Raw genomic sequence first — 24,710 nt, 5'->3', positions numbered from 1 at the left:
TACATCTCGCAATTTTGTTTTTGTTTCCACCACAGAACAAGTAGTAAAAATGGGTAATTGTCACATTTTATCTCAGTTTTAACTTTTTTCTTGTAATTGAGTTTATATTTTACAATTTCGTCTTTTCATCTCGCAATTTGGACTATCTCATAATTCTGAGTTTATAACTCAGAATTCCAAATGTCTGTTTTGTAATTACGACTTTCAATCTCATAATTCCAATTTTATATCTCATATTTTCCAATTGATATCTCACAATTCCGACTTTCTCAATATTCCGAATTTCTTGCAATTCCGAGTTTCTATCTCACAATTCTGAGTTTAAATCTTGCAATTCTTGGGGGGGGGGGGGGGGGGGGATAAGATGTTGCAATTAACTTTTTATTTAAATTTTTATGTCACTGCAGAAACAAGCTTCCATAATGTTAATGCTCACACTTCATGTGAAAGAGAAAATCACTAATTCTCTGTATTTTAGCACAATCAAGCCAACATCTCTGGTCAAAAGATCAAAGCAGATGAAGTATATACTTTTTTTTTTTTTTTTTTTCAAATATTGCTAATTTCTTTCCCCAAAGTCTGTTTTGCATTCTAGATTATTAATATTACTGCCACATCTGTTATTTTGAAAAAAAAATAATTAGCTCTTTTTTTTTATTATTATTATTATTAGATGTTTTATTATTTTTGGATCTTACTCTTCTGATGTATTTATTTCAACCTTTTCTTTTCATTGGCATATTTATATATATTTATGAGACATTCCTTTTCAGTAAAACAAAAGTTAAAAGAGTGATTAAAACAATGAGGACACAAGTGTGAAAATCATGTTCACTACAGTGGTGACATTTTCTGACACACAAACAGTAGGTTTTTAATACTTTCTGATTTATTTGTTGACGCACCATCCCTGTTTCTCATTGAAACCTCACGGAGTCCAATAAATCACATTGTATGAATCTTAAATGACAATCAAAACGTCCTGAATCAAAAGCAATACATCACTAACTGTGATGGCCATTTTTACCAGCACTTGTGAAGAATGAATTCTAATATATAGATTATATAAGTTCAACTGTGAAACTGTACTGTGGCAAATTTGGGACCTAACTTTTTTTTTTTTACTTTTTTAAATAAAATCCTTAGTTTTAGATTGTAATACTACTCACTGATTTAGCAAAACAATTATATATATATATATATATATATAATTAGCTCACCAAAAGCTTAAACTGTGAATAGATTTTTTTTTCATTTCATGAAATGTTTTTTTTTTTTTTGCTATTTACTGATTTTTAATCATGTTTTGTGCCACTGAATGCTTTTGTACAGATCTTAAGAATCTCTGTATCGTGCCTTTTCTAGAGCTGCGAGGCCTTACAATACAAATAAACTCAAAGCATAATTCAGAAAATCCAATTTTATATAAATAGTTTTGTAAAAATAATCAACCCTGGGTTTTAGTTCAGTGAATAAGCGTTAAGGGCATTACAGGCCGAGAGCAAGCTCTGTTTTATATTCAAGACTCAGTATTAAACACAGTAGAGCATTAGAGACTCTATTTTTTACACATGAAGTAGTTTCATAATACGACCAGCGAAGAAATTAGGTCTATAATCAAGATGAATTGTGTGTGTAAAGTTTTATAATCCTGTAGATTTTATTTTTCTATGTTTGATATCGGCCAATGAATGGAGCAGCCCAGTAAAGTCACTTTGCAATCTTGTATATATATATATATATATTTTTTTTTTCTCCTTTATAGAATTAGTTTCTTTTCGATTGTAAGCTGTGGTTCCTTTTAATCCTGATGGCAGAAAGTGTCTGTGCTGCACAAATGTTCACTATTACTCTTCACCTCAGTGGAAAACGGAGGTTTTGTCTTATTTCTTCTTCTTTTGATTCTCCTGGGGGAAATATATACGTATGACAGAAAGCTTTTGTATTGCTTGGCCACTGAACAACGTTCCCATATAAACTGTCCCAGTATTTGTCTCCACCGCTGTATTACTGTACCAGAGTTCAATAAACAAACATAAAACGAACAAGCCGACTCCATCAGTCTTGATGACTAATAATAAAAAATAAAAAAAAACTCCTTTTGAGCTTTTTAATGCTGATTATCGAAAGTTTCAGACTGCGTGCACTGTAGTAAATGGTTTTTCAAAGATTATCAAGTTAGACAAGAAAATGCAATATCAATCTTCCATCTTTTTTTTTACATTTAATTCAACGTTTCTTAGTGATTGTGAATTTTACTATGCATTTCAGAGTGAAAACAGTTTCTAACACCAATTTTGTTTTCAGTGTAGGTACTTCAAATGCATGATTGTTGAATAAATTTGAGACTGTGAATGGCTGAGTATTGGATTTATTCTAGCATCGAGCCTATCGTGAGTTCAGATCTAACAGAGCAGAATGACATTAAACCGCTGACCTGTAAGCATATTCATACCGCCAGCTCATGTCCTTGTTAACGGTGATGTGTATCAGACAAAAAGCTGTCAGAGATTAATATATACCCAAACCTGAACATATAGTACGCTGTATCCCTGCACATTTCCTTTTACAATTTTTACAGATTGCTCTTCTCACTGTACATTTTCACAGTGATTTTTTTTTCTGTACATAGTTTCCTCTCTTGATACAATATAACACACATCACCCTTAAAATGATTTGTGATGTGCCACTATTATATCTTAAACTGCATTTAAGAAAGATTTTCTGAAACATCAGTTTCAATCATCAAAACATGAAACGCTAATGTTTGATGAACGCCGTACATCTTTTAAAATAAGTGACCTATGAATGAATTATCAGCCGTATCCCACACGAACCAACCAAACTCATGCCATGCTAAAAGTGAGCTTGTGGGAAATCTTCTGATTTGACAATGTGGAGTCAGTATAAATACACATAAACAGTGACGAGCAGCGCCGGCATTCATCATTCTCGTTGATCAAGTGAAACCATTTGGATCATCGTGACATTATATTGAATATTGAGCGAGTAAAGCTACTTTAACACACGTCACTGATGCAGAACAACACCTTTGTTTCATTAAATAAAGAGAGAGTGATGTGTCTGTACAGGTGTGAAGAAAAACATCAGCACGGATGCTTTTTCCTCCTCTTATGATTCATTTTGGTGCGCACATCACATGTCATAAATGAGCAAACTCAAGTTTTGCTTATTTATATTTCCAAATGATCCCCCCCCCCCACACACACATACACATACATACAAATGTAGCATGACGCAATGAACGCAGAGGGTTGATTTTCTAAATCTGAAGCTTGTTTACACACCATGATGTAAATGGCTTTTAAATGAGAGCCGATTCATATTGCACAAGATGTTTTTGGGGAAGTATTTCTCTTTGTGTTCACACTGAAGTGAAGGTACAATTACCATGTCTAGCAGAACTACTCAGACCCTTAACCAGCACTTGCATTTCACAAACGAGAACAAATCCTACACCCAACGTTTGTTCTCCGACTGCGTACAGAAGCGAAGCCACATTAGGGCACACGAGCGTTTTAACATGGCACTTTGAAAAAGAGTTTCACTCAAACGTTGAGGGTAGGATGTGCTGCGGTAAATGCAGTGAAATGAGAGTTGGTGAAGGGCCGTGTGATTCGTGTGAGGCGCTGTATGTACACCAGATGGTGGCCGGACCGTCTTGTGTTCCCAACAGGCCGCTCACCATCAGTCCACATACATGGGCGAGCCGGGAGACGCCGGCATTTCATCCAGAATCCTGCAGACGTAACTGGCCACGTCCACGATCCGCTCCTCGTACATCAGGATGAACGGATGCTTCTGCAACACAAACACACACTCGGGCATGAAGCAAGATCTCCAGCTCATATGCATCATTATTTACCTGCTATAGTGAATAAACAATAAATGGCTGATATTAAAATGCCACCTTTATTTCTCCAGTGCCTTATACAATACTGATCGTATCAAAGCAGCCTCAAATTAATAATCAGTGTTACTCTTGCAAATTGTAATTTAAAATAATATCTATTAATATTAATGCTATGCATTTTATTATTTTGTAAAATGATTATAATTATTTGTAATAATAACAGCGTCAAATAACGACAATGATAATAATAACAAGATGCATTGGTTTCTAAGTATTATTATACCAAAAATATTATTATTGGTATGTATATGTAGTGTTGAAATAATGTAGTAATAGTAAACGTTTTTAATTCTGCTGTAATTCAGATCTGTGAAATGAAAACGTTTTAGTTTAACTTTTTTCAGCGTCATGCAGTTTTGAGCAGCAAAGCTCATTTATACGTAAAATAGGGATTTTGTGCGTTAGCGTGTATAATTAAATATCCAATATAACTGATATCTATCAATAAATCAATTAAAACTTTATTACCCACCAATAACCAATACGTTAGTGGTCCAATATTGCATCTCAAAAATTTTTATTTTTCAATTAAAATCTTTTTTAAGTAAAAATCAATAAAGTACAAAGAAACACACATAAAAATAATAATAATGTATAATGTAAATGCATAATAATGTATAGTTACATTTTAAAAATATTATAACAATATTATTAGTAGTAGTAGTGTTTCTTTAATAATAAATGCAACTCTATGTATAATGCCTTATCAATTTTTTCTAAACATCTAGAATCTACCAATAACCAATATAGTACTCATCTAATATCGCAGCCCTAAAATTATGACTAGTAAAACCATAAAAACGTAAATATGCAAGTCAGACGTGCATTTTGAATTCAACTCTTTTCAAGTAAAATCAATAAGGTTGTAGTTCAAACAAACGTACCAGCAGTTCTCTGTACTTTGGCCTTTTTGACTCTTCCTTTGTGAGGCTGGAACACACATGATCAAACAGAGACGCGTCACATGACCGCTCAGCAAAGAAACACGCTTTATACACTCATATCCTTCAAAGCACAGGAAAACAGCTCGGCCACATGTGAACCCACCACAGATTGACAAACTGGATGAATTTGGGAGAGAACTGTCTCTCCTCGGAGTTGCTGAGCTGAGGCGGGTCTCCCTTCACCACCTGTGTCAGCTGATCAAACACGCTGTTCCATTTGGGGTACGGGAAGCGTCCCGTCGCCAGCTCGTACTGCAACACAAACACATGCACACCGTTAAAGCAGAGGAGCCTGCGATTTAATACTAGAGCTGTTGAATTAACAGGTTAATCAGGTGCAACTACTATGAAAAAAGGGTTCAAATGCATCCATCATATCCATCCAGACCTGTCCATCATCTTACACTGATGCAGTTATTGATGAACACGATGCAGGACGACAGAATACAATTAGAATACAATTATATCAGCCTAAAATGCAAGATACGTCCGGCCCATTTTTGTATTTTGTGTGAAATTATGTCATATTTTTTTTTATTTGTTCCAAAACACACAAAGGGAAGAAATGTGTGCATAGCAAAACATGTGTAACTGCAATACTTGTTTTTGTGAGAAATACATAACTTTCTGGAAAAATGTCAGGGGTGCCGATAATTTTGCCCATGTTTTAGTTTTAGTTTGAGTCCTGTTTCTTCCCAATACCTGCACCAGTGCTAATGTGATAGTGATTTAGACAACGGTTCTACAAACAAGACGTTAGACTTATGTTTTAAACACAATATTGTCAGTATTGTTCAATTCTGCAAACGAAAATAGTTCCGATCCGAGCCATAGCAGAACTGTTTTGCGTCTCAAAGCAACACCCAGTAGTGATCTGCTACTGATTAAATCAGTAATGGAGTGAGATTCAGTCAATCAATCATTCACGTAGACTGTCCCTCGCTTCATTTCTGAATGAATTGGTTGAGTGAGGGACTCGCCGCCACCTACTGGCGCTTCAGTTTAGTTTTAGTTTGAAAGTATCATTTTATTTTATAAATCATAAAAAAGCATTTATACCCATTTATTATCATTATGTTGAATCAAAATATTTCTGTCTGAAGCCGCTTGTTTGTAATGTCTATGTAATGCATATCACACTGGACACAGTTATTGTGGGGTAATTTCTCAGTCCATAGTGATGTGCAATCAATTATTAATTTTAATTGCATAAGATTCCTAATTCTAACATTATGGCCCGGTTTCACAGACAGGGCTTGGACTAAGCCAGGATTAGACCATAGATCAATTAGGACATTTAAGTAATTTTTATAAACATGCTTAGAAAAAAACATTACCGATGTGCATCTTAAAACTAAAAAGGCACTGATATATTTTTAAGATCAGTCAGTGCAAGTTTATTTCAGTGGAAACAGCTCAGACTTACATTTTAGTCTAGGACTAGTCTTAAGCCCTGTCTGTGAAACCAGGGGTATATGTATGTATGTATGTGAGGGAATGACTAGAGACGAACCAGCGTGATTCCCAAACTCCACACATCCGAGCGGACGTCATAGCCCTGTCTGGAGGCGCTGGGGTCGATCCGTTCAGGCTACAAGAGCACAGAAACATCATCAAGTGCCGGAAACACACAACATGTTCATTAGAGGAGCAGAATATGATGCTCACAGCCATGTACGGTCTACAGCCAGCATCTCTGGTCTTGGCGATGGAGTCGACCAGCTGCCCGCTGATGCCAAAATCACACAGCTTAATGTTGCCGTTTCTATCCAGGAGAATGTTGGAGGGCTTGATGTCTGAAAAACACGGTTAAAGAACAATTCAAGCATTCACTTCAGATAATGACACTGAGGCTCAGAAATCGCACTGCAAAAACTATATTCGAAGAGCTATAATTGATTTAATGGGGTAATTGCTTCAGGCAGCTGTAAATGTGTTGATGCTTGGCCACTCACCTCTGTGGATTATTTTCAAGTTTTCTTTCAAGTGATTCAGTGCTTTCACAGTCTACAAAAAAAAAAAAAACAGTTGTTAAAATCATTTAAAGCCTGTTATACTGTTATAATAAAATCATAGTTACTATCATCATGTATTTTCATTAATTATAACAAAAAATTACTATTCTTATTATAAATATATGTACTATATGTAATTTTTTATATATATATATATGCTATTTATCAGACGCTTTTATCCAAAGTGCATCAGAAGCAATCAATTGTATTGTTACTATACACATTTAAAAAATGTTAAATAAAAATGAAAACTGACAAATGCATACAAAAAAAAAACTTAACATTTAAGTGAAAAACTAAAAATAAAGCTAAAACAATTCAAAATAGTAAAGGATAAAAGGTAAAAGAGTATCAAACATAAGTATAAAAGCCTACAATGTATATTTTTAAAAGAAAAACAAACACAGTTGTAATATATATATATGTGTGTGTGTACAATGTAATACATTGTATTATAAAAAATATAACTGTATAATAAAACAGCATTTTATACATATACACTTTTTTCTAACAACAAATATTATAATCATAAACATTATTGTTGTTGTTAATATTAAAACAAATTTGATATTTTTTATTTTGTTGTAAATTATAATAATAATAATTAATTAATATTTATTATTTTTATTCTAACCAAAATATTGTTGGCATCATACATAATATTATTACCAGTAATAATAATAACAAATGTTTTTAATTGTTATAATAATATCAATATTTATAATAATAATAATAATAATATGCATGTATTATTTTTTACACATTTTATTATAAGAAAAAATCTATTATTGTTATTATTACTACTACAATACAGAAGTATTTGTTAATATATGAGATCAGTGACTTACTGCTAATGTTATTTTGCCTAATATTTCCTCTGGAATCACATCATCTACTGAACAATATACATATTTGTAGAATTTGTCGAGGGAGGTAGACATTAGTTCCATACATATCCAGCAGTCGCCCTGAAGACAGACACAAATACAGTCCTGTTAGCAAACAGCAAACACAAAGACAGTGGTCCGAACACTGACAGAAGAGGGCTGTGTTTGGGTCACCTCTCTGAACAGGGCTCCGTAGAACTGGACGATATACGGGCAGTCGCTGCTCCTCATCACTACATCTAAATCCATCAGAAGCTGTTTCTGCTCCTTCTCATCCACCGTGGAGCGAATCCGCTGCAGTGAAGGCAAGAAGACTGAGGTCAGATTCACACACACACACACACACTCCTCAGAGATCTTCGTCATGCTTGACAATTACTAAATTATTGATGAAAACCAGATTCAATTTGTGCAGATTTCTATTAATTTATGTTCCAACCTAACAGTCTAAACCAGGTTTGATGAGTCTCACTCCAGACACTGCAGTGACACTGTCTGACTCTAGGTGGCGCATTCACATGTTTGATAATATCATAACCTCATGGCTCGGTACAATCAAGATCATTTCCCCTTTTAGTTCCATCAAATCTGTTGGTCTCTTTTTCAACGACGCTGGATCCTTTAGTATTTTTCTGATTTGTTTTTCCCATAGGGTTTTTGCAAATATCTTAATTAAAGCGTTAAGTCTATGGAACCAAACCAACCATCACAAAATTACAGACTTCGATCTGAAACAGGAAAAGTATTTAAGAATCTGAAGAAGAAAAAAAAGACACTGGGAACTACAATCCCATTAAGCATTGCAAAAGACAAAAAAAAATAGTAGTTGAAATAGTAATAAACCTATTAATTTGAAATTGTTGTTTTTATATACAAACTAACAGCCTTTTATTATATATATATACACATATCTATCTATCTATAAATCTAGTGGATCTTAAGATCTGTCTTAGTACACTTTGCTCACTGTGACTCTGATTGGTGGAATTTTGCTGGAATTATGGGTAATTCAGTTTTCCCATCATTGATTCTGCTATTGAACAATTGTTTAAAACAGAAGCTGACAATGCGAACAGCTGGGTTCAAAAGGATATACCAATCGATTAACATGATATTGGAGAACATTAAAGGTTTATCAGTTATCTTTCTTTTCCCTATGGAGAAAATGAATAGAGTTTCTATTTCCAGAACTGAATGTTGTGCTCTATTTCAGTATCTATGAAAATTTCTACAGTTTTATCATTTTTTTAATGAGAAAAATGTATAATAATTTAAAGGCGTCTCAATTATTCCATTCCGTTTTCCAATGTTCCCAGACTCCAGTCATTTCTGCTGGATAATTCTGATATTTTGAGAACTGATTATAAAGCACATATAATGTTAATCACCTTGACAGCCATGATCTGTCCGCTGGGTTTGTGCACCATCTTGTTGACGGATCCGTACGCTCCTCTCCCGATCTCCCCCAGGTCCTTGAGGTCCTCAGCCGTGAAGTCACAATGTTGCTCTGGAGAAATCTTCAGCTTCCCTGAGGACTCGATGCTGTGCGTCCGCAGCCGCTCTCTGAAACGCACAAGTCAATGCTTTTACACACAGGAATTACAGCGTAAACTCAAGAAACTGCATCACCCAATGGAACTGCAAAAATCATAGCTCGAGGTCGACCGATGTATCGGTTTTGCCGATTAATCGGCACAGATAGTTGATTGCTGGAACAATCGGTTATCAGCAAATATCCATGCCGATAGTTTTCCGGGTTGCGTCTGTTTCTGGAGTGGCTGAGAAGAGTATAAACGTTTGTCTTTCTGTGACTCTAATATAAAGTCTGTATGCTTAATTTATAGAGCTATAAAATAAATCGCTATTTCCAATTGCTCCGTTTTTTAAAAACTTAACTTCAAACTTATCTATGCCTCATTGTTCATTCTTGAAGTAAATTTGTGTCCGTTTGGTGAATAAATGAACAGTTTTAGACCGTTGCTCGTGTTGAATGCGACGTGTCCGGAGTGTGTGTGACACAAGTGAGTTCTCCTAGACTCAGCGCTGCTCTTTTATTTTGATTAGATAATCATTTAGTGTTCAAGAATAGAAGCAGTTAATGTATGAGAGTATACATTGTGCTGGGACGATTGTATAGGTATTGCCTTCGTGTATATATTTAAAGATGTGCATCTTTAAGCATGATTATTGAAATAAAATTGTAACACTTTAAAATAAGAGTCAATTTGTAGTATGGTTCAGTATTGTTTGTTTTGTTTTTTTTGTTTTTATAAAGCACTATTTTAGTTTTTGTTCAGTATTCATTTTAAAAATTATTGGTTAATTAATCGGTATCGCCCAGTGTGGTCCAACCTAGCTATCGGTATCGGCAAAATCCACTATTGATCAACTTCTAATCATAACTGTTGCCAAACAGGTTTCCCGAACTCTGCCCATCTCTAATTGGTTGATAAACAGTTTGTCCCGTCCCCAGAATCATGCTATTGGCTGATAGGGGTGTCAGGATACAAACAGCCATGTTTGAGACAGTTTTTACAAATTACTTACCATTTTCTCTGCATATTCAACATAAAAATGACACATCTGACCTTTAACAAAACATTAACAGTGAATGAAACCTCACATGTGTGGATTCTGGAACGGAGGGTTAGCCGTTGTGATGGGGAGTCGTGCGGTCGGTTTAACTGGTGGAATCGCAAAGTTTAACTTAAGTGCTTTGCGTTTGCCTTTAAAAGAGAGAAGAAGAAAAAACGTTAACTTCAGATTGCTTTGCTAAGTGTAATGGATTTGTATTTAAAAACAAAAAACAAATTTAACAGAAAGCATGCAGGAAAAAAAAGAATATGGAAATAACTGAGAATCAAAATATGAGATGATTCCAGAAAACAGCTCAAACTGTGTGGCTTGGGGAAGTGAAGTTTATTTATCTTCTGCTAATGCAAGCACTAATCATGATTTCTTTAAATAATGTCTAAATTATTTAAGATATTTGATTCATATGTGGTTCATTTTAGCCTTAAACTGCATCTACAGCAAGAATAACACTGTATTTTCTGGAAAGAAGTGAAGCAAAGCATTATAACAGCACAGAAAAACCAGCTTACTTTGGGTTACTCCAGACAGATTGATCTGAAATCCTAAAGAAAATGGGGGGAAAAATGTTGAAAATCCATGCAAATGATTATAAACTTATGGATGCATGAAATAAAAGTCATGGAATAAAATAATTAAAAAGGTAATTGTGACTTTTAACCTAGTTCTGACTTTTTCTCGCAATTCTGACTTAGTATCTCACAAATTAAGACAACTGTAAGATATTAACTCATATATAAACAATTTCGCAGTGCTGAGAAAATAGTCCAAACATAGGCTATATATATATATATATATTATTTTTTTTTTTTTTTCAAAAATGTTCTTTTTTATTTAGGCTATTTATTTATTTCCATGGTGCAAACAAAATATAAATTAACAATTTATCAAAGAATACACAGAACTGTGAGATAAAAGTCACAATGACCTTTTTATTCCGAGGTGGAAACAAACTTCTGGATCAAGTGAACTGATGATGGTGTAAATAAGTGTGAAGCGTATGTGAGCTGCTTTACCCGTTTCATTCTGACACCTCCAGCATGTGCTGGAATCTGAATCAGGAGGAGAAATCATTCATTTACTAATAACCCAAACAATCATCTTAATGCAAATACACGCTATAAATGTATAAAATTATAACTATAACTAAAATTAACAAAAGAGTAGAAAATATAAAATAAAAAATCAAATTCAAATATTACAAACTTTTAGTTTCAGCTAGTTGCCAATGCAACAGTTCATAGTTTTACTTAGTTGACGTACTAAAATAAATAAAATGATTTTACACACATATAGGTATATACACACACACACGCATACACACACACAAAGACCTGTTTAAAAACAACAAAATCAAATAAAATGACAAAACACAAAAGCGAAACCTTAAAAATTAACGTGAATCAGAAAACATCAAATAATTCAAAACATTAACGAAAACTATAACAGTATTAATTAAGGCTGGACGATTAACCGAAAAGTAATCGAAACCGATATTCAGAACCTCTAACCGACGTAATTTTCCCATGTCGGTTATTTAGTTTTTTTTAATCCTGTTACTACTTCCCCTTTAAAAGCATACTAGCGCGTGTGTAGCCACATGACTCTGCTTCGTCCAGTCAGTGGCATAAAAGCAAAACACGGAGCTGAACGCCGGTTCAACACATAGTGATGGCGCGCTAGTGGTGAGCCTTGCATCTTCACTAAACTTTATCAGTTGTATTTGTTTTATGGTTTGGAAATTCAAGCGATTATACGACTGGATGTGTATTATTATATCGAGCTACCATGTTCGCGCAGCTGCATTGTGGCACGAACACTCATATAAACAGTAGCTGTGAAGATCACGTGCACAGAGGAACACGGAAACTAGTTGTCAGCGCTGTCCTGTGATTTATCACTAAAGTAGCTTAGAATCTCAAAACTTATTATAGCATATTTTTCTACTTTTGAAGGAACTAGGCTATTTACAATAATATAGAAACGGTATGACTAATTTACACACGCAATCACTCGTAAACTGAAATAATGTTAAAATAAAATATAAACACAAAATACTAAATCTTTAAGATTAAGATTAACATTAAAGCAAAAATAATAAATAAATAAATAAAGTCTACTTTGAAATGTAAAAAAGGCTATAACAGTATTTGAATGATACTAAAACAACACTGAATAGACTGCAGTGAAATATTTTTACAACAAAATGTACACAACTCTGTGTAGAAAATATGAGTATGATTATTGATTCTGTTACAGCGGTGCTGAAGAGCAAGAGTCGAGTAGAGAACCTCAGAGAGTTACAGTGGGGCTCGAAGGTTTGGGCACCCCTTGCAGAATCTGTGAATCATTTTCAAAAAAATAGAGCTAAAATAGAAAACTTTTGGAATTTGAAGATCAAGGTAAATTGTACTTAATTTGTGTTCCGGGAAACAAAATTAGCTTCTGTTGCTTATGAAGGCAGAACTAAATGGAAAAAATAATAATATTCCAACAACATAAGAAAAATTTGGCCATCTTCATCGTGTTTAAAAGTTTTCACTCTTAATGCATATTGTTTCCTTCTGGAGCATCAGTGAACATTTGAACCTTTTTAAATAGTTGTGTTTGAGTGCCTCAATTGTCCTCAGTGTGAAAAGATGCATCTCAAAATCATACAGTCACTGCTGGAAAGGGTTCAAATATGCAAAGATGCTGGAAAACTGAAGAAATCTGCAGGACCTTAAAGATTTTTTTGAAGAACAGTTCTCAGTTTAACTGTTCAGAACAAACAAGGGACTCGTGGACAACCATCACAAAACAGAAAGACAGTCGTGGATCATCAGGTAACAGCACACAGTATTAAGAGCCAAGGGTTCACAAACTTCTGAATGGGGTTATTTTAATAATTCCAGCAATTTTTTCGTCTTGTGGACTAAATGTTAAGTTCTTTTATGTACAATATCTTACTCAGGACAGTACTAAATAAAAAAAATAACACGCATTTAGTATGATCTCTCTTATTTTTGTAAAATTATTCACATTTTCACAGATTCTGCAAGGGGTTCCCAAACTTTCGAGCCCCACTTTATCCATACACACAGCAGTTTTGGCCATCAGAGCAGCACATTTAGCATAGATATGATGTCTAGAAAGGCTGCGTGAGCCACTGCACAGGCCTACAGCCTCAACACAACAATCCAGCTCAAAAACCAGCTGTAAACCCACGCAGACGCGTCTGAGACATGATCATGGAGCTTCGCGTTCATGTGACACTGTAAACACTGGAGCGCGCGCGCGGCCTAAACGCGTTCCGCTGCGCTCGAGCCGCTTCACTGAATAACGGCTCATTAGCCGCTTCAAGCTGTGTTTGCGTCTCTTACCCTGCATGTTGCTCATTGTTGTTAAGTGTTGCGTGTGTAAGGCGGATCCCGCAGCGCTAGTTGGTGAATTGGTGCTGGGACTGGGAGTCGCCATTGTGAATCTGTTTGACTGCAGCAGCGGCTTCACCGCAGTGAGGCAGATTGACCCTTCGGACACTGGATTCACGAGCTGGACACTCAACACACACGACTACTGCAGCGAACCGACAGGCTCTCCGCACCCCATTCGGTAACGTTTAAAAGCGAGGGGGTTAGACGGTCGTAAGGCGGGACAGGACAGCCAGCCTCGGTTAGCAGTGACGGCGCCAGACTCTCGCTGCTGCTGCTGAGCGCCAGCGCTGCTCCGCGGTTGCCAGGTGCGCGAGGACTCCCCGCTCGAGGGGGATTCATGACTCGAAGCTCACACAAACATCACACAATGAAATGTACATTCAGGTAAAATAATGAAATATTAGGCTACATTTAAAAAGCGAACTTTTAAATATCTTTGTATACAATGTAGCATCTGTTTTATCCTTGCATATTTTATCTAACAATGCCACTATTATTACCCCCCTGCTATTTCTTTCGTCGATTTATTTTCTGCTGGTAGCCTACATGATTATAAAATTATATAAATTATATAAATTCAGTATATATATATATATATATATATATATATATGTATGTGCAATTAAATGTAATTTTATATAGTTATATTTATAAACTAAAATGACATACATTTGGTTTTAAATGTACAATAAATCTTGATATAATTAAGTACAAATGATTGCATATTATATTACTGAACATTCCTATTTTTTTATAGAAATATAAAAGTAGCTTATAAATATACAAAAATACATTTTGTGTAAGTGCATTATTTCATTGTGTCAGTAGTATCGTAAAGTATTCATGTAGTTTTATATTTGTTACTGTGGATGCAATCTTAATATCATTCTGTGTGTGTGTGTGTGTGTGTGTGTGTGTGTGTGTGTGTGTATATATATATATATATATATATATATATATATATATATATATGTAAATGTATTCATTAGTGTTTCATATTTATTATCATTTGTTTCTATAATTAAAGGGCAAGGTCACAGATTCTCAACCAACTTTATATCGTTACAGTTTCTGCATAAGTAAACGAACATGGTGTCACCTGCACCAACATATTTCTGTTTATATGTCGGCAAACGTCTGTCGGATGACATAAAATGCGTAACTTTTGACAGCTCCAGGACTTCTGTATAAAAACTACAGATCGAACTATTTCCGCATTTTTGTATCCCGCTCCCGGATCACCTGATCGAGCCCAATGCATTGTGGGTGCTGTAGTTTTCCTACTTTTTTTTTTTTTACTTCTCTATGGCATTATTTTGCATTTCTACTCCATAGGTAGCCAACTTTCATTAAAATCACTTCTTGTCAGCGATGACTTGATCTTACTAAAGTTTTTTTTGTTGTTCATTTGAATTGTTCATTATGTTGGTAACAGTGTTAGGCTACTTATACAGAACATATCTTAGGGGATATAAAAATCAGATTTAACACTAAATGTAAGCAGAAATTGAAAGGATCGTACAGAAGGATGTATGTTTATTATTTTCCATTCCATCAATCATTGACAATAATCTTATCTCCTGTCAGTTCATAAATGATTTCCACTCATGGATACTTGAGAACCATGTCTGATATCCTTCCGTTGCCCTTTAGAACCATCTGGTCCTCATAGACATAAACCGTCCCGAAGGCATTACTGTCTGGACGCGTTTCAATCACCCCCTCCAGCGTGATGTGGTGAACACCAGACCCATCTATGTAATATCCTCCATCATGATCGTGTCCCGCCATGAAGCAAACCACGCTCTTATGAGAGCGCAGCACGGAGCGCATGGCGTCGTAGTTCCACGCCAGACAGATGGGGTCTGTGGCATACGGGTGTACGGGGAGATGACCTACACGAATACACAATTGTCGAATACTGATTGTCAAAATTTGGAAACACACTTTTTTTTTTAAATGTTCTTAATTTAGTCTCTTCTGCTCACTAAGGCTGCATTTATTTACTCAAAGACACAGTAACAATTATAAAATGCTATTGCAATTTAGAATCTACTGTAATTTATTCCTGAGATCAAAGCTTCATTTTCACTTGCTGCTTCAGATTTTTGTGGGAACCATTATAAATTAATACTCAAACGAAAGACATAAAATGCTTTTATTCATCAAGGACACTTTAAATTGATCAAAAGTGGCAGTAAAGGCATTTATAAAAGATTTCAATTTCAAATAAATGCTGTTGTTTTGAACTTTCTATTCATCACAGAATTCTGAAAAAATTTAAATCACGAAAATTGTATCATGGTTTCCACAAAATCATGAAGCATCACAACTGTTTTCAACATTGATAATCAGCAAATCAGCATATTAGATTGATTTCTGAAGATCATCTGACACTGAAGACTTTAGTAATGATACTGAAAATTCAGCTTCACATCACAGGAATAAATTACATTTTATTATATATTCACATAGAAACTGCAATAATATTTCGCAATTTTAACTGTTTATCTGATCAAGTAAATGTAGCCCTGATGACCAGAATGACTTTAACAACATTAAAAAAAAATTTGCAAGCCTTTGACAAGTACTGTAAAGACCTGAAAAGACCACGCATAAAGATCTTAAAAGCATCTAAAAGTGTTTATACTTACTAAAGACAGTTACTCTCTCCTGTTTCTGGTCAGCAAGAGTTAAGACTTCATCAAGCCACAGGAGCTGCTCTTGGCTGAATCCACCATTAAATTTCACAAACCTTTGTTCCAAGCCACCAAATACTGTAAGAAAGCAGATAAACAAGCTGTTCCCATATGTGTTTAACTGGCGTTAATTCACCCCCGATTATATACAGTAATATTTCTCAAGTCATCTCTTGTTCAGATATATTTTCCAGGATTCATAGATTCATTCAATCACTTGCTCAACAATGTCTGCTCTGCAGTAAATGGGTGCCGTCAGAATAAGAGTTCAAACAGATAAAGTGATAAAAACACTGATAAAAACACAATAAACCATGAGTAATCCAAACAACTCCAGTCCAACGTCTTGTGAAGCCAAAAACTGCATGTTTGTAAAAAATCAAATCCGACATTTTTAGCTAAAATGCAGGTCCAAAATCCATAATAATGCTTTCTGTAATCCAAAATATTACTTATCAACTGTTTGGACTCTGATTCTGACGGCACCCATTCACTGCAGAGGATCCATTTGTGAGCAAGTTATGCAATGCTACATATCTCCAAATCTGAAGAAGAAACATTTCGGATCACTCGAGGATGAGCACATATTCAGCAATTTATTTTTTTATTTTTTTGCTGAACTATTTCTTTAAGAAACATAAATCCTTTATCTAATCTCTATTTTTTTTAAATGAATGTTTAATTTAATCATTTAATTTAAAGATTAATGTTTAATGTTAATATCTAAATGTAGTTTATTTCGTATTTTTGGTTTAGTATGTGAAAAGAGCACTGATTTTGGGTAACGTATTACCGTGTGTTTTTTTTTACTATATTTATTTTTAATAATATTTTAAAACATAACCCAAGCTTCAAGGTTTTTTTGTTGTTGTTTCAAATAATTGTACAAATTATATTTGGAGATGGCTATGTGATAGTCTCAAAAACAAACATTTTGACTTGTATAACAAACCCTACCTTTTCATAAGTTGCAGTTAAATTAATTTATTTTCAATATAAATCCATTTGAAATGAACCAGCATGCTTCAGCTGCAGCCTACATTTTCCAAAATTAAAAAAAAAATGTATTTACTTTAAATTGTTCTTATTATTATTACTATAATTATTATTATTATTATTATTTTACTTGAATCTGTTACGCACTAGTTAATACACTACTCTAGTTCCCTTGTCTTTCAGTAGAATCTGCCACAGGTTTGGCTGCAGCACCTGGCGGCTGATTGAGATCAGGGTTGTTGTTGTGTTCCTGCAGCAGTTTCAGTGATCGTTTGTGTTTCTCGCTGCTCTCGTCTCTCCCGATCATGCTGATGTCGTAGGCGTCCAGCAGCACGAACCGAAACCCGGGGGCGGGACTGAACTCGTACGCGTAAATGTCGTCCGCTAGGAGGTCACTTCCACTCCGGGCTTTTGCCGCGCTGTTGAGCGGGGAAGCGAGTAGAGTTTCCCTGCAGAAGTTGTAAAACTCGTGATTGCCCCACGCGTGATGCACATCCACCGAGATCTTGTCAAACTCCCCGATAACGGTGTCTAGAGCCTGTTCCGAAGCGCTGCGGCTCTTATTAAACCCGTCAATAATGTCCCCCAGCTGAAGGACGCACATGACGTGCTGCTCTTCCCAGCGGCGCGTCGCGTTGCGCAGCAGCTGGAGGCTGTTCCTGTAGAAGCGTTTGCGCGTTCTCAGATAATTTAAACCGTCCTCTATATCTGCGTACTGTATGTCCGCGATGACCCCGAACGCGAACACCGGCGGTGCACGGTCCTCCATCGCCGTTCTCCTGATCAAACACACGGATAGATGCACTTTTTATTGTAATTAAACAATGAACATAGTAAGTCAATTATCAGTTAAACATAGAAATGCGGTATACGTTACATCAACTCTAATTGTAGGAAACAATAGGCTACAATGATAAAAATGTAAAACCTAAAGTGGGGGAAAACACATCTGTATCAATAAATATACATTTTATTTATTATAAATCATTAAAAGACAGATTTAAGGCTTTACAATAATGAAGTTTTTTCCACTTTGTTCATTATTGTGTCTTTTAATGTACAATATAAAACAAAGTGTAGCCTACAGTATACAAGTAGTGACATTTAATGTTTTAAAATGAGTGAAAAATTTTTTTTTTTTTTTTTTTTAATTATTTTGTTGTTATATTTAAACTTTTATTTATAATGTTACATTTAAAACTAAATGGATAGGCTATAATATTATATTATTCATTTGGAAAAAAAACATATGTGGTATTGAATTTCTTCTTAATTGTAATTTTTAATATTAACAAGCTTCCCATAAAACTGTCAATTTTTTTTTTATAAACAGTTATTATCATGGATGATTATATAGGCTACACACACAGTTTCTTTCCTTGCAGATTTTTAATTTGGAATAACCAATAATAATAATAATAATAATAAAATTTCTTTATCTTGGATTTTTTTTTTTTTTTTTTTTTGTGGTTTCACAACTTTTATACATTTGCACCTTGGTTAAGTGACTCACAAAGTGTTATTTTATTCAAATAATATTTATTTTTCCAAATAAAATTATATATACTTTTATCTATCTCATTAATAATATGTTTTGAAACATCTACGGTCATCGCTGTGTTAATTAACCAGTCTAAATAACCCTTCAGATTTAGATTATAATACTCGCATTCAAGGACAAGTCTCGCATTAACCAGCTATTAAATTTCATTTGAATTTTTTTTCCATAAAGAGGAATAAATAAAGTCTATTCTTTCTTTTTGTTCTGTACATATTTTAATTCGTAAATAAGAAGTTTTTATTTTAATTCATAGTCTGCATTAAACTTTCACATGGAACTATTTTCATGACTAATAAAAATAACAGGAGATATTGGATCTACACTTCTTCTTACACTAAATCCTTGAGTGATCTCAAAGTGTAGTTTAACAGAACTATTGCAGTTTTTGTATAATGTTCGTACTGCACGAATAAACTTGTTGCCAAATCCAAAGAAATCAAGAATTTCAAACAAAAAGGTATGATTTACAGTATCAAATGCTTTATAATATTCTAAAATGAGAATATAGCTGTCATTATTTAAAAGACAATCAGGCCTACTACAGGCAACACAATCTAGCCTATTAGAATATTGCTGTCTTGTATCTTAATGTGATGATACACAGGCCGATGTTGTTTGGGCACTTTCCTATTGAGAATAGACAACAACTTTATACCTAACTAAGATACCTCAGATCGGTCGAGGGCCCTGCGTCTAATGACAAATGGTCAAAACCGGTCTGTGAACACTTGAGAGCAAGTGGCCTGTGTGTCTAGAACACTATAATATGCATGTATTAACATCTACATCTGCAGTAGAGTTCAGCAGACCATTTCTTTTTTCTAAACTAACACAATACAACAAGATGAAGCCGATAGCTAACACGACATTTAAAAGGTACTATAGTTTAAATCCTGTAACACTGAGTTAATACACATCATCAACAACAACAACAACACATTCTTACCTGTGAACGTTTATCTAGCTTCTTCAGGAATTTACATCGCATCGGTTTTTACGTACAGAGGATACGCAACATTGTAGCGTCTTGAAACTCATTGATTTTTATTTTGAGTGACGACATATAGACTGTTCCAAAATTGTGTAGTCCAATGTGGCTTCTACATACACACATCTATGCTCCTGAACGGCTCGTGCGCAGTTCTGCTGAATCAATAGATGATTAATTTACTAGAAATCCTGAGCACACAGATTAAACATCGTATATATAGTGATAATTTGACATGTAATCATAACTAGCGCGTGAAAGCGGAAGCTTGGCGTCCATTGACAGATCTTGGATCGTACCATGTCGCGTTTGCGGGGGGGGGCTATGGGTAATACAAATACTGTAATTCACAAAGTGCACTAAACACCACACAATACTATGGAAGAACACGGAATGAATATAAAAATAATAAATAAAAATCCGAGAGGGCTTTCATGGACTACAGCATGTAAAGCCCGACTTCTTTACGCATTTATAACACATCTGTAACAATACGTCCGCTTTAGGACGTTCAGAGCTCATGGTGCATTTGAGAAGAAGGGTCTGGCGCTTGGTGGTGCATTTCACAATAACCCTCCTCCAGTAATCTGACCACGAGAGGGAGACACCAGAACACCCACACCAGCTGGAAGAGTGATGCATATATTCCGTAGCTCCTCTAAGTGTTAGTTACATCATTTGGAGTTTTCTAACATATCACTGAATTTTCATTTCAGGAGCAGGAAAGTACCTCTTGCTTCTCTATGACACACAAAACCCTGAAAATCCACGATGCGTCAAAAAGACTTTTTTAGAAAGTGTGCTTCATTTAAATTTAACCATAGTCTATTAATAGCCTATCTATACGATTAAAAAAACATGTGGCTATTGTTATGTGGAAAATACGCAACATTTCTCACACGTTTTAATTCAACAGTTAGACGGAGCTTTTGATTCATATTAAAGTGAATGTTGAGTTTGCCAATATTTAAACTGTTTATAATATTTGATAAATATTTTTCTTTCTTCGCTGTTACAGTCAACTTCGTCCATGTAGGCTATAAAGAATCGGTGCATTAAATCTAATCCAAATGAAGAATATCGCGTGTACTGCTAGCAAGTTTAATTTATACAGTTACTTTGATGTTCAGTGTAAATATAGGCTAAATAGCCTATTATATGGAATTTATAGCAGAAAAAAATCCTACTTAATTCACAATATTTGATTTTCTTAAATTAACTGATACAAGTTACTCGTACCTGTCATAATAAGGGCATCCCTATATTTCATCAGGAGATGTCTGATCTGTCGCAGTTCTGTGTGATCTCCTGTATTAAATCATACAGATGTTTAGTAACACAGATCAGGCTTTTCGGAATGAGGCAATGCAGCGAATGAGCTCTGCTGTCCCTGAAGATGATGTGTGTGTGTGTGTGTGTGTGTGTGTGTGGGTGTGTTCACTCCAGTGCCATAGCTGCGATCCTGACAGCATTCACATTACAGTCCACTCCGAGTTTGAGAATGACACACACGGCTTAAGCTCTGCCTCGGACGAGTTTGGAGTCATTCGGATTACAATTTTGGACCATTTTAAAGATTCGATTCGCCACCTGTGGAGTTTACGATGTCAGGCTTGTTTTGTCGAAGTTTATACGCGTTTAACGGGGAACAGCATCAGCAGGGACTGAAGTTTGAGGCTGGAGAAGTGATCAGGATCACGCAGGCTCTGGAAGGAGGCTGGTGGGAGGGAGAGAAGGACGGAGTCAAGGGATGGTTTCCCTCGACTTACGTGCAGGTGGAGGTAAGATCGTCATCACAGGTGTGTGTGTGTGTGTGTTTATCATCTGCTCTCACTGAACCATCGTGTCTACACCTACATGTGACACATTTGGGTTATAAAAACATTGCAGGAACGTTGTTTTGAAATGTTTGCACGTTGAAATGTCCGTTTTTTTCTTCTAGTCGTGACTAGAACGTTCTTGAAAATTTTCAAAGGACTTTACACTTAACTCTGTTTCACCCAAAATATAATGGCATTTGAATTTTTTTTTTTTTTTAATATTCTAAGTTTCTCATCGTGGTTGTAAAGGTTACACAATCGTTTCTTAGAACGTTCGGTTTGCTTCAATAACATGTTTAGGAAGTTCTGAGAACGTTATTTTAAGAGCGTTTAATCTCAACAGAGAACGTTGATCTAGTTCGAATAACATTCTTAGAATGTTGATCTCAGAACGTTTTCTCATATCAAATATCAATAAAGAATAAACGGGAACTTTTGGCTTAACATTTAAGCTATAGAACTTTTAAATAGCCGTATTGGTGAAAGTTGTGAGAACTTTTTGAGTAGTTCTTACATTAATAATCCTAAGGGGGAAAAAACAAATGTTGTGAGTAATTTCAGTGTGGAATCTGTGATTCATTCAGTAGCCTCCGTTTCCCCGCACCTCGAAACGTTTCGAAGCGGTTCTGAGTGTGTTTGCGATGAAGAGGGGCGTGAGTTTCCCTCGGCCATCTGTCTCAGATGAAGTGATACCACGAACAGCTTGAGACTTCCTCGTTTCACAAGCTCGGGCTTTACATGTCGTTGGGTCAACATGAAACTTTTCAACATTAAACATTAAGAAACCAACAGTATTAGAAAGTATTAGTTTTTAGAAACAGTCACATGCTGATGTACACTCACACCTGTAAGCTGTCCCTGGAGTGGGTCTGTCCATGTTGGTCACATGACCAGTCTAGGGGTGTTGACCAAGATACTACTATCAATAAAACTATGTTAATACTGTGTTTACTTTACATGGACACTTCAGTGCTCAAGAAAACTTTACAAAAACCATAAATACAAAAATGCATTTATCACATTCCAACATAAACGTAATTAGAGTGATTTAGGGAATCCAAACTTGCTTTACAATCGATTCAACTATAATTCAGAAGTTAATGTTTCCAGATGTTATCAGACAAGTGTTAAATTATCTGAAAGCATGTCTACTCATCAATATGTGTAAGCACACAAATTGGAAGGTATGGCCAAAATATGATTTCACACTAAGTGGTGTTTTATTTCAGAATAACTATATCACATTATAGTTATTAAAAGTTAAAAATAAGAACAAATAAAAAATAAGAACAGTGATGCAAATAACAAATAATAGGACAAAACAGTTTAAGATTTTAGGTTTAACAGAATTCAAGTAGGAAATAGTAGGAAATTAATAATCAAATGTAAATGAAACACTGCATAGGATTCACCATAGAGTAATGCAATGATAAAGCTACTCGTTTTTTCAGTCAAGATAAGTGATTTTTTTTCTGATTTCATTTAAAAGTTATTGGAACTGTTGGAAGTGGAACAAATAATCTAGGGTCTTGTGATTTTTATAATTATTTTTTTTTCTCCTAAACCTGTTTAGTGCAATCCCGTCTGGAAACTTTGCTGGTCATGACAATCACAGTGCTGACTGTCCACAATACACTTAAACATATACTAACCCATAACTATCACCTAAACCAGATCCATTGATCAGTCAGTCCATTTATGATTTTCACAAAGTATGAACTTTTCATGACAGATGAGATGACCATGATTGAGCTGACCAATGAAATCAGCTGATGGGCGGAGTTTGATAGATAGAACGATAGATAGATAGATAGATAGATAGATAGATAGATAGATAGATAGATAGATAGATAGATAGATAGATAGATAGATGATTAACATGGTAGTAATATTGATCACTTGTCTAACTTGTTTCTCATACTTTCATCTCTTCCTCTTTTTTGGGTTTTCGCTAATCTAAACATCCAAATGTGTATAAACAGTTCCTCTGATCTGTTCATCAGTTTATTACGGTGCATCACCTCACATATTTATTTCTTGTTAGGTGACAAACCAAATGTTCAAATGCTGTGATATGTAGCGTCTCTATAAATATCTGGCTCAAATTAACGCAACTCCGACAAAAATTCACTACAGTGTAGACGGTGTGAGAACTAACCCTGCTCTCCACTAACCTTTATGACACTTCATGCTTGTTTTAACCCGTGTAAACGGTTCTGTACAAACATCAGCCATTAAATGCATGTATGTGTGATGGCAGCTTCACATACAGTATCACAGACTTTACATGACAGTGAGAAAGTTCTCAGCAGCAATACCTCAACACCACAGGAACAGCTAAGACAGACAACAACAGCACAACAATTAACTGATTTCTAACACTCTGTGATCAGAAATGATATTTTACATTAACAGTGCATTAAAGGAATAGTTCAGCCAAAAAATAAAATGTGCTGAAAATGTCTTTACCCTCAAGCTCTCCAAGATATAAATATGTGGGTGGAGTTTGACGTGAAAGACAACAGGAGAAGGACTTTTTCAGCATTATTATAGATTATGGACTGGTATTTTAGTTAAAAACCTTTGAATGCTGGATTTGTTTCTTATAAACACACAGCTTTTGGCTTCACAAGACAGTAACTGATGGACTGGATTTCTTGTGGATTACTGTGATGTATTTATCAGCTGTTTGGACTCTCATTCTGACGGCACCCATTCACTGCAGAGCATCCATTGGTGAGACACTGATGCAATGCTACATTTCTCCAAATCTGATGAAGACACAAACTCATCTACATCTTGGATGGGCTTAGAGTGAGGACATTCATTTTTGGGCAAACTATTGCTTTAAAGCTTCAGT

At 35.1% G+C, this 24,710-nt stretch overlaps 3 protein-coding genes across 5 annotated transcripts in view; 1 reads left to right on the top strand and 2 right to left on the bottom strand.

Annotated features, from left to right (window-relative positions):
- Positions 1-3,529: 3,529 nt before the first annotated feature.
- map2k4b (mitogen-activated protein kinase kinase 4b) lies at positions 3,530-14,094 on the bottom strand. 2 transcript variants are annotated; one of them, XM_059531705.1, is made up of 13 exons: positions 13,736-14,093; positions 11,390-11,425; positions 10,886-10,918; positions 10,405-10,507; positions 9,170-9,344; positions 7,956-8,075; positions 7,743-7,862; positions 6,835-6,886; positions 6,548-6,675; positions 6,393-6,470; positions 4,983-5,131; positions 4,820-4,865; positions 3,530-3,823 (listed from the first exon to the last, which is right to left on the bottom strand). In XM_059531705.1, exons 1-13 carry the CDS (start codon positions 13,827-13,829, stop codon positions 3,710-3,712), a joined length of 1,248 nt encoding a protein of 415 aa, XP_059387688.1. In that variant the 5' UTR covers positions 13,830-14,093; the 3' UTR covers positions 3,530-3,709. The 2 variants fall into 2 exon arrangements, with proteins under 2 accessions (XP_059387688.1, XP_059387689.1); XM_059531706.1 differs by lacking the exon at positions 10,886-10,918 and having other exon boundaries at positions 13,736-14,094.
- A 1,211-nt stretch (positions 14,095-15,305) lies between these two features.
- On the bottom strand, positions 15,306-20,319 carry adprm (ADP-ribose/CDP-alcohol diphosphatase, manganese-dependent). 2 transcript variants are annotated; one of them, XM_059532959.1, is made up of 5 exons: positions 19,989-20,319; positions 19,711-19,793; positions 17,695-18,260; positions 16,441-16,563; positions 15,306-15,681 (listed from the first exon to the last, which is right to left on the bottom strand). In XM_059532959.1, exons 1-5 carry the CDS (start codon positions 20,028-20,030, stop codon positions 15,392-15,394), a joined length of 1,104 nt encoding a protein of 367 aa, XP_059388942.1. In that variant the 5' UTR covers positions 20,031-20,319; the 3' UTR covers positions 15,306-15,391. The 2 variants fall into 2 exon arrangements, with proteins under 2 accessions (XP_059388942.1, XP_059388943.1); XM_059532960.1 differs by lacking the exon at positions 19,711-19,793 and having other exon boundaries at positions 19,989-20,317.
- A 1,164-nt stretch (positions 20,320-21,483) lies between these two features.
- The window catches only part of LOC132121946 (growth arrest-specific protein 7), a 31,404-nt gene continuing 28,177 nt past the window's right edge, over positions 21,484-24,710 (top strand). Inside the window, exon 1 of the mRNA XM_059531704.1 lies at positions 21,484-21,811. Coding sequence (XP_059387687.1) covers positions 21,635-21,811 — 177 coding nt within the window. The 5' untranslated portion in view covers positions 21,484-21,634. The remainder of the gene's footprint in view (positions 21,812-24,710) is intronic.

Source organism: Carassius carassius, chromosome 40, assembly GCF_963082965.1.
Source record: "Carassius carassius chromosome 40, fCarCar2.1, whole genome shotgun sequence".
NCBI lineage: Eukaryota > Metazoa > Chordata > Actinopteri > Cypriniformes > Cyprinidae > Carassius > Carassius carassius.
Note: the sequence above shows the minus strand (reverse complement) of the source record. Positions and strands in the feature narration are given on the sequence as shown.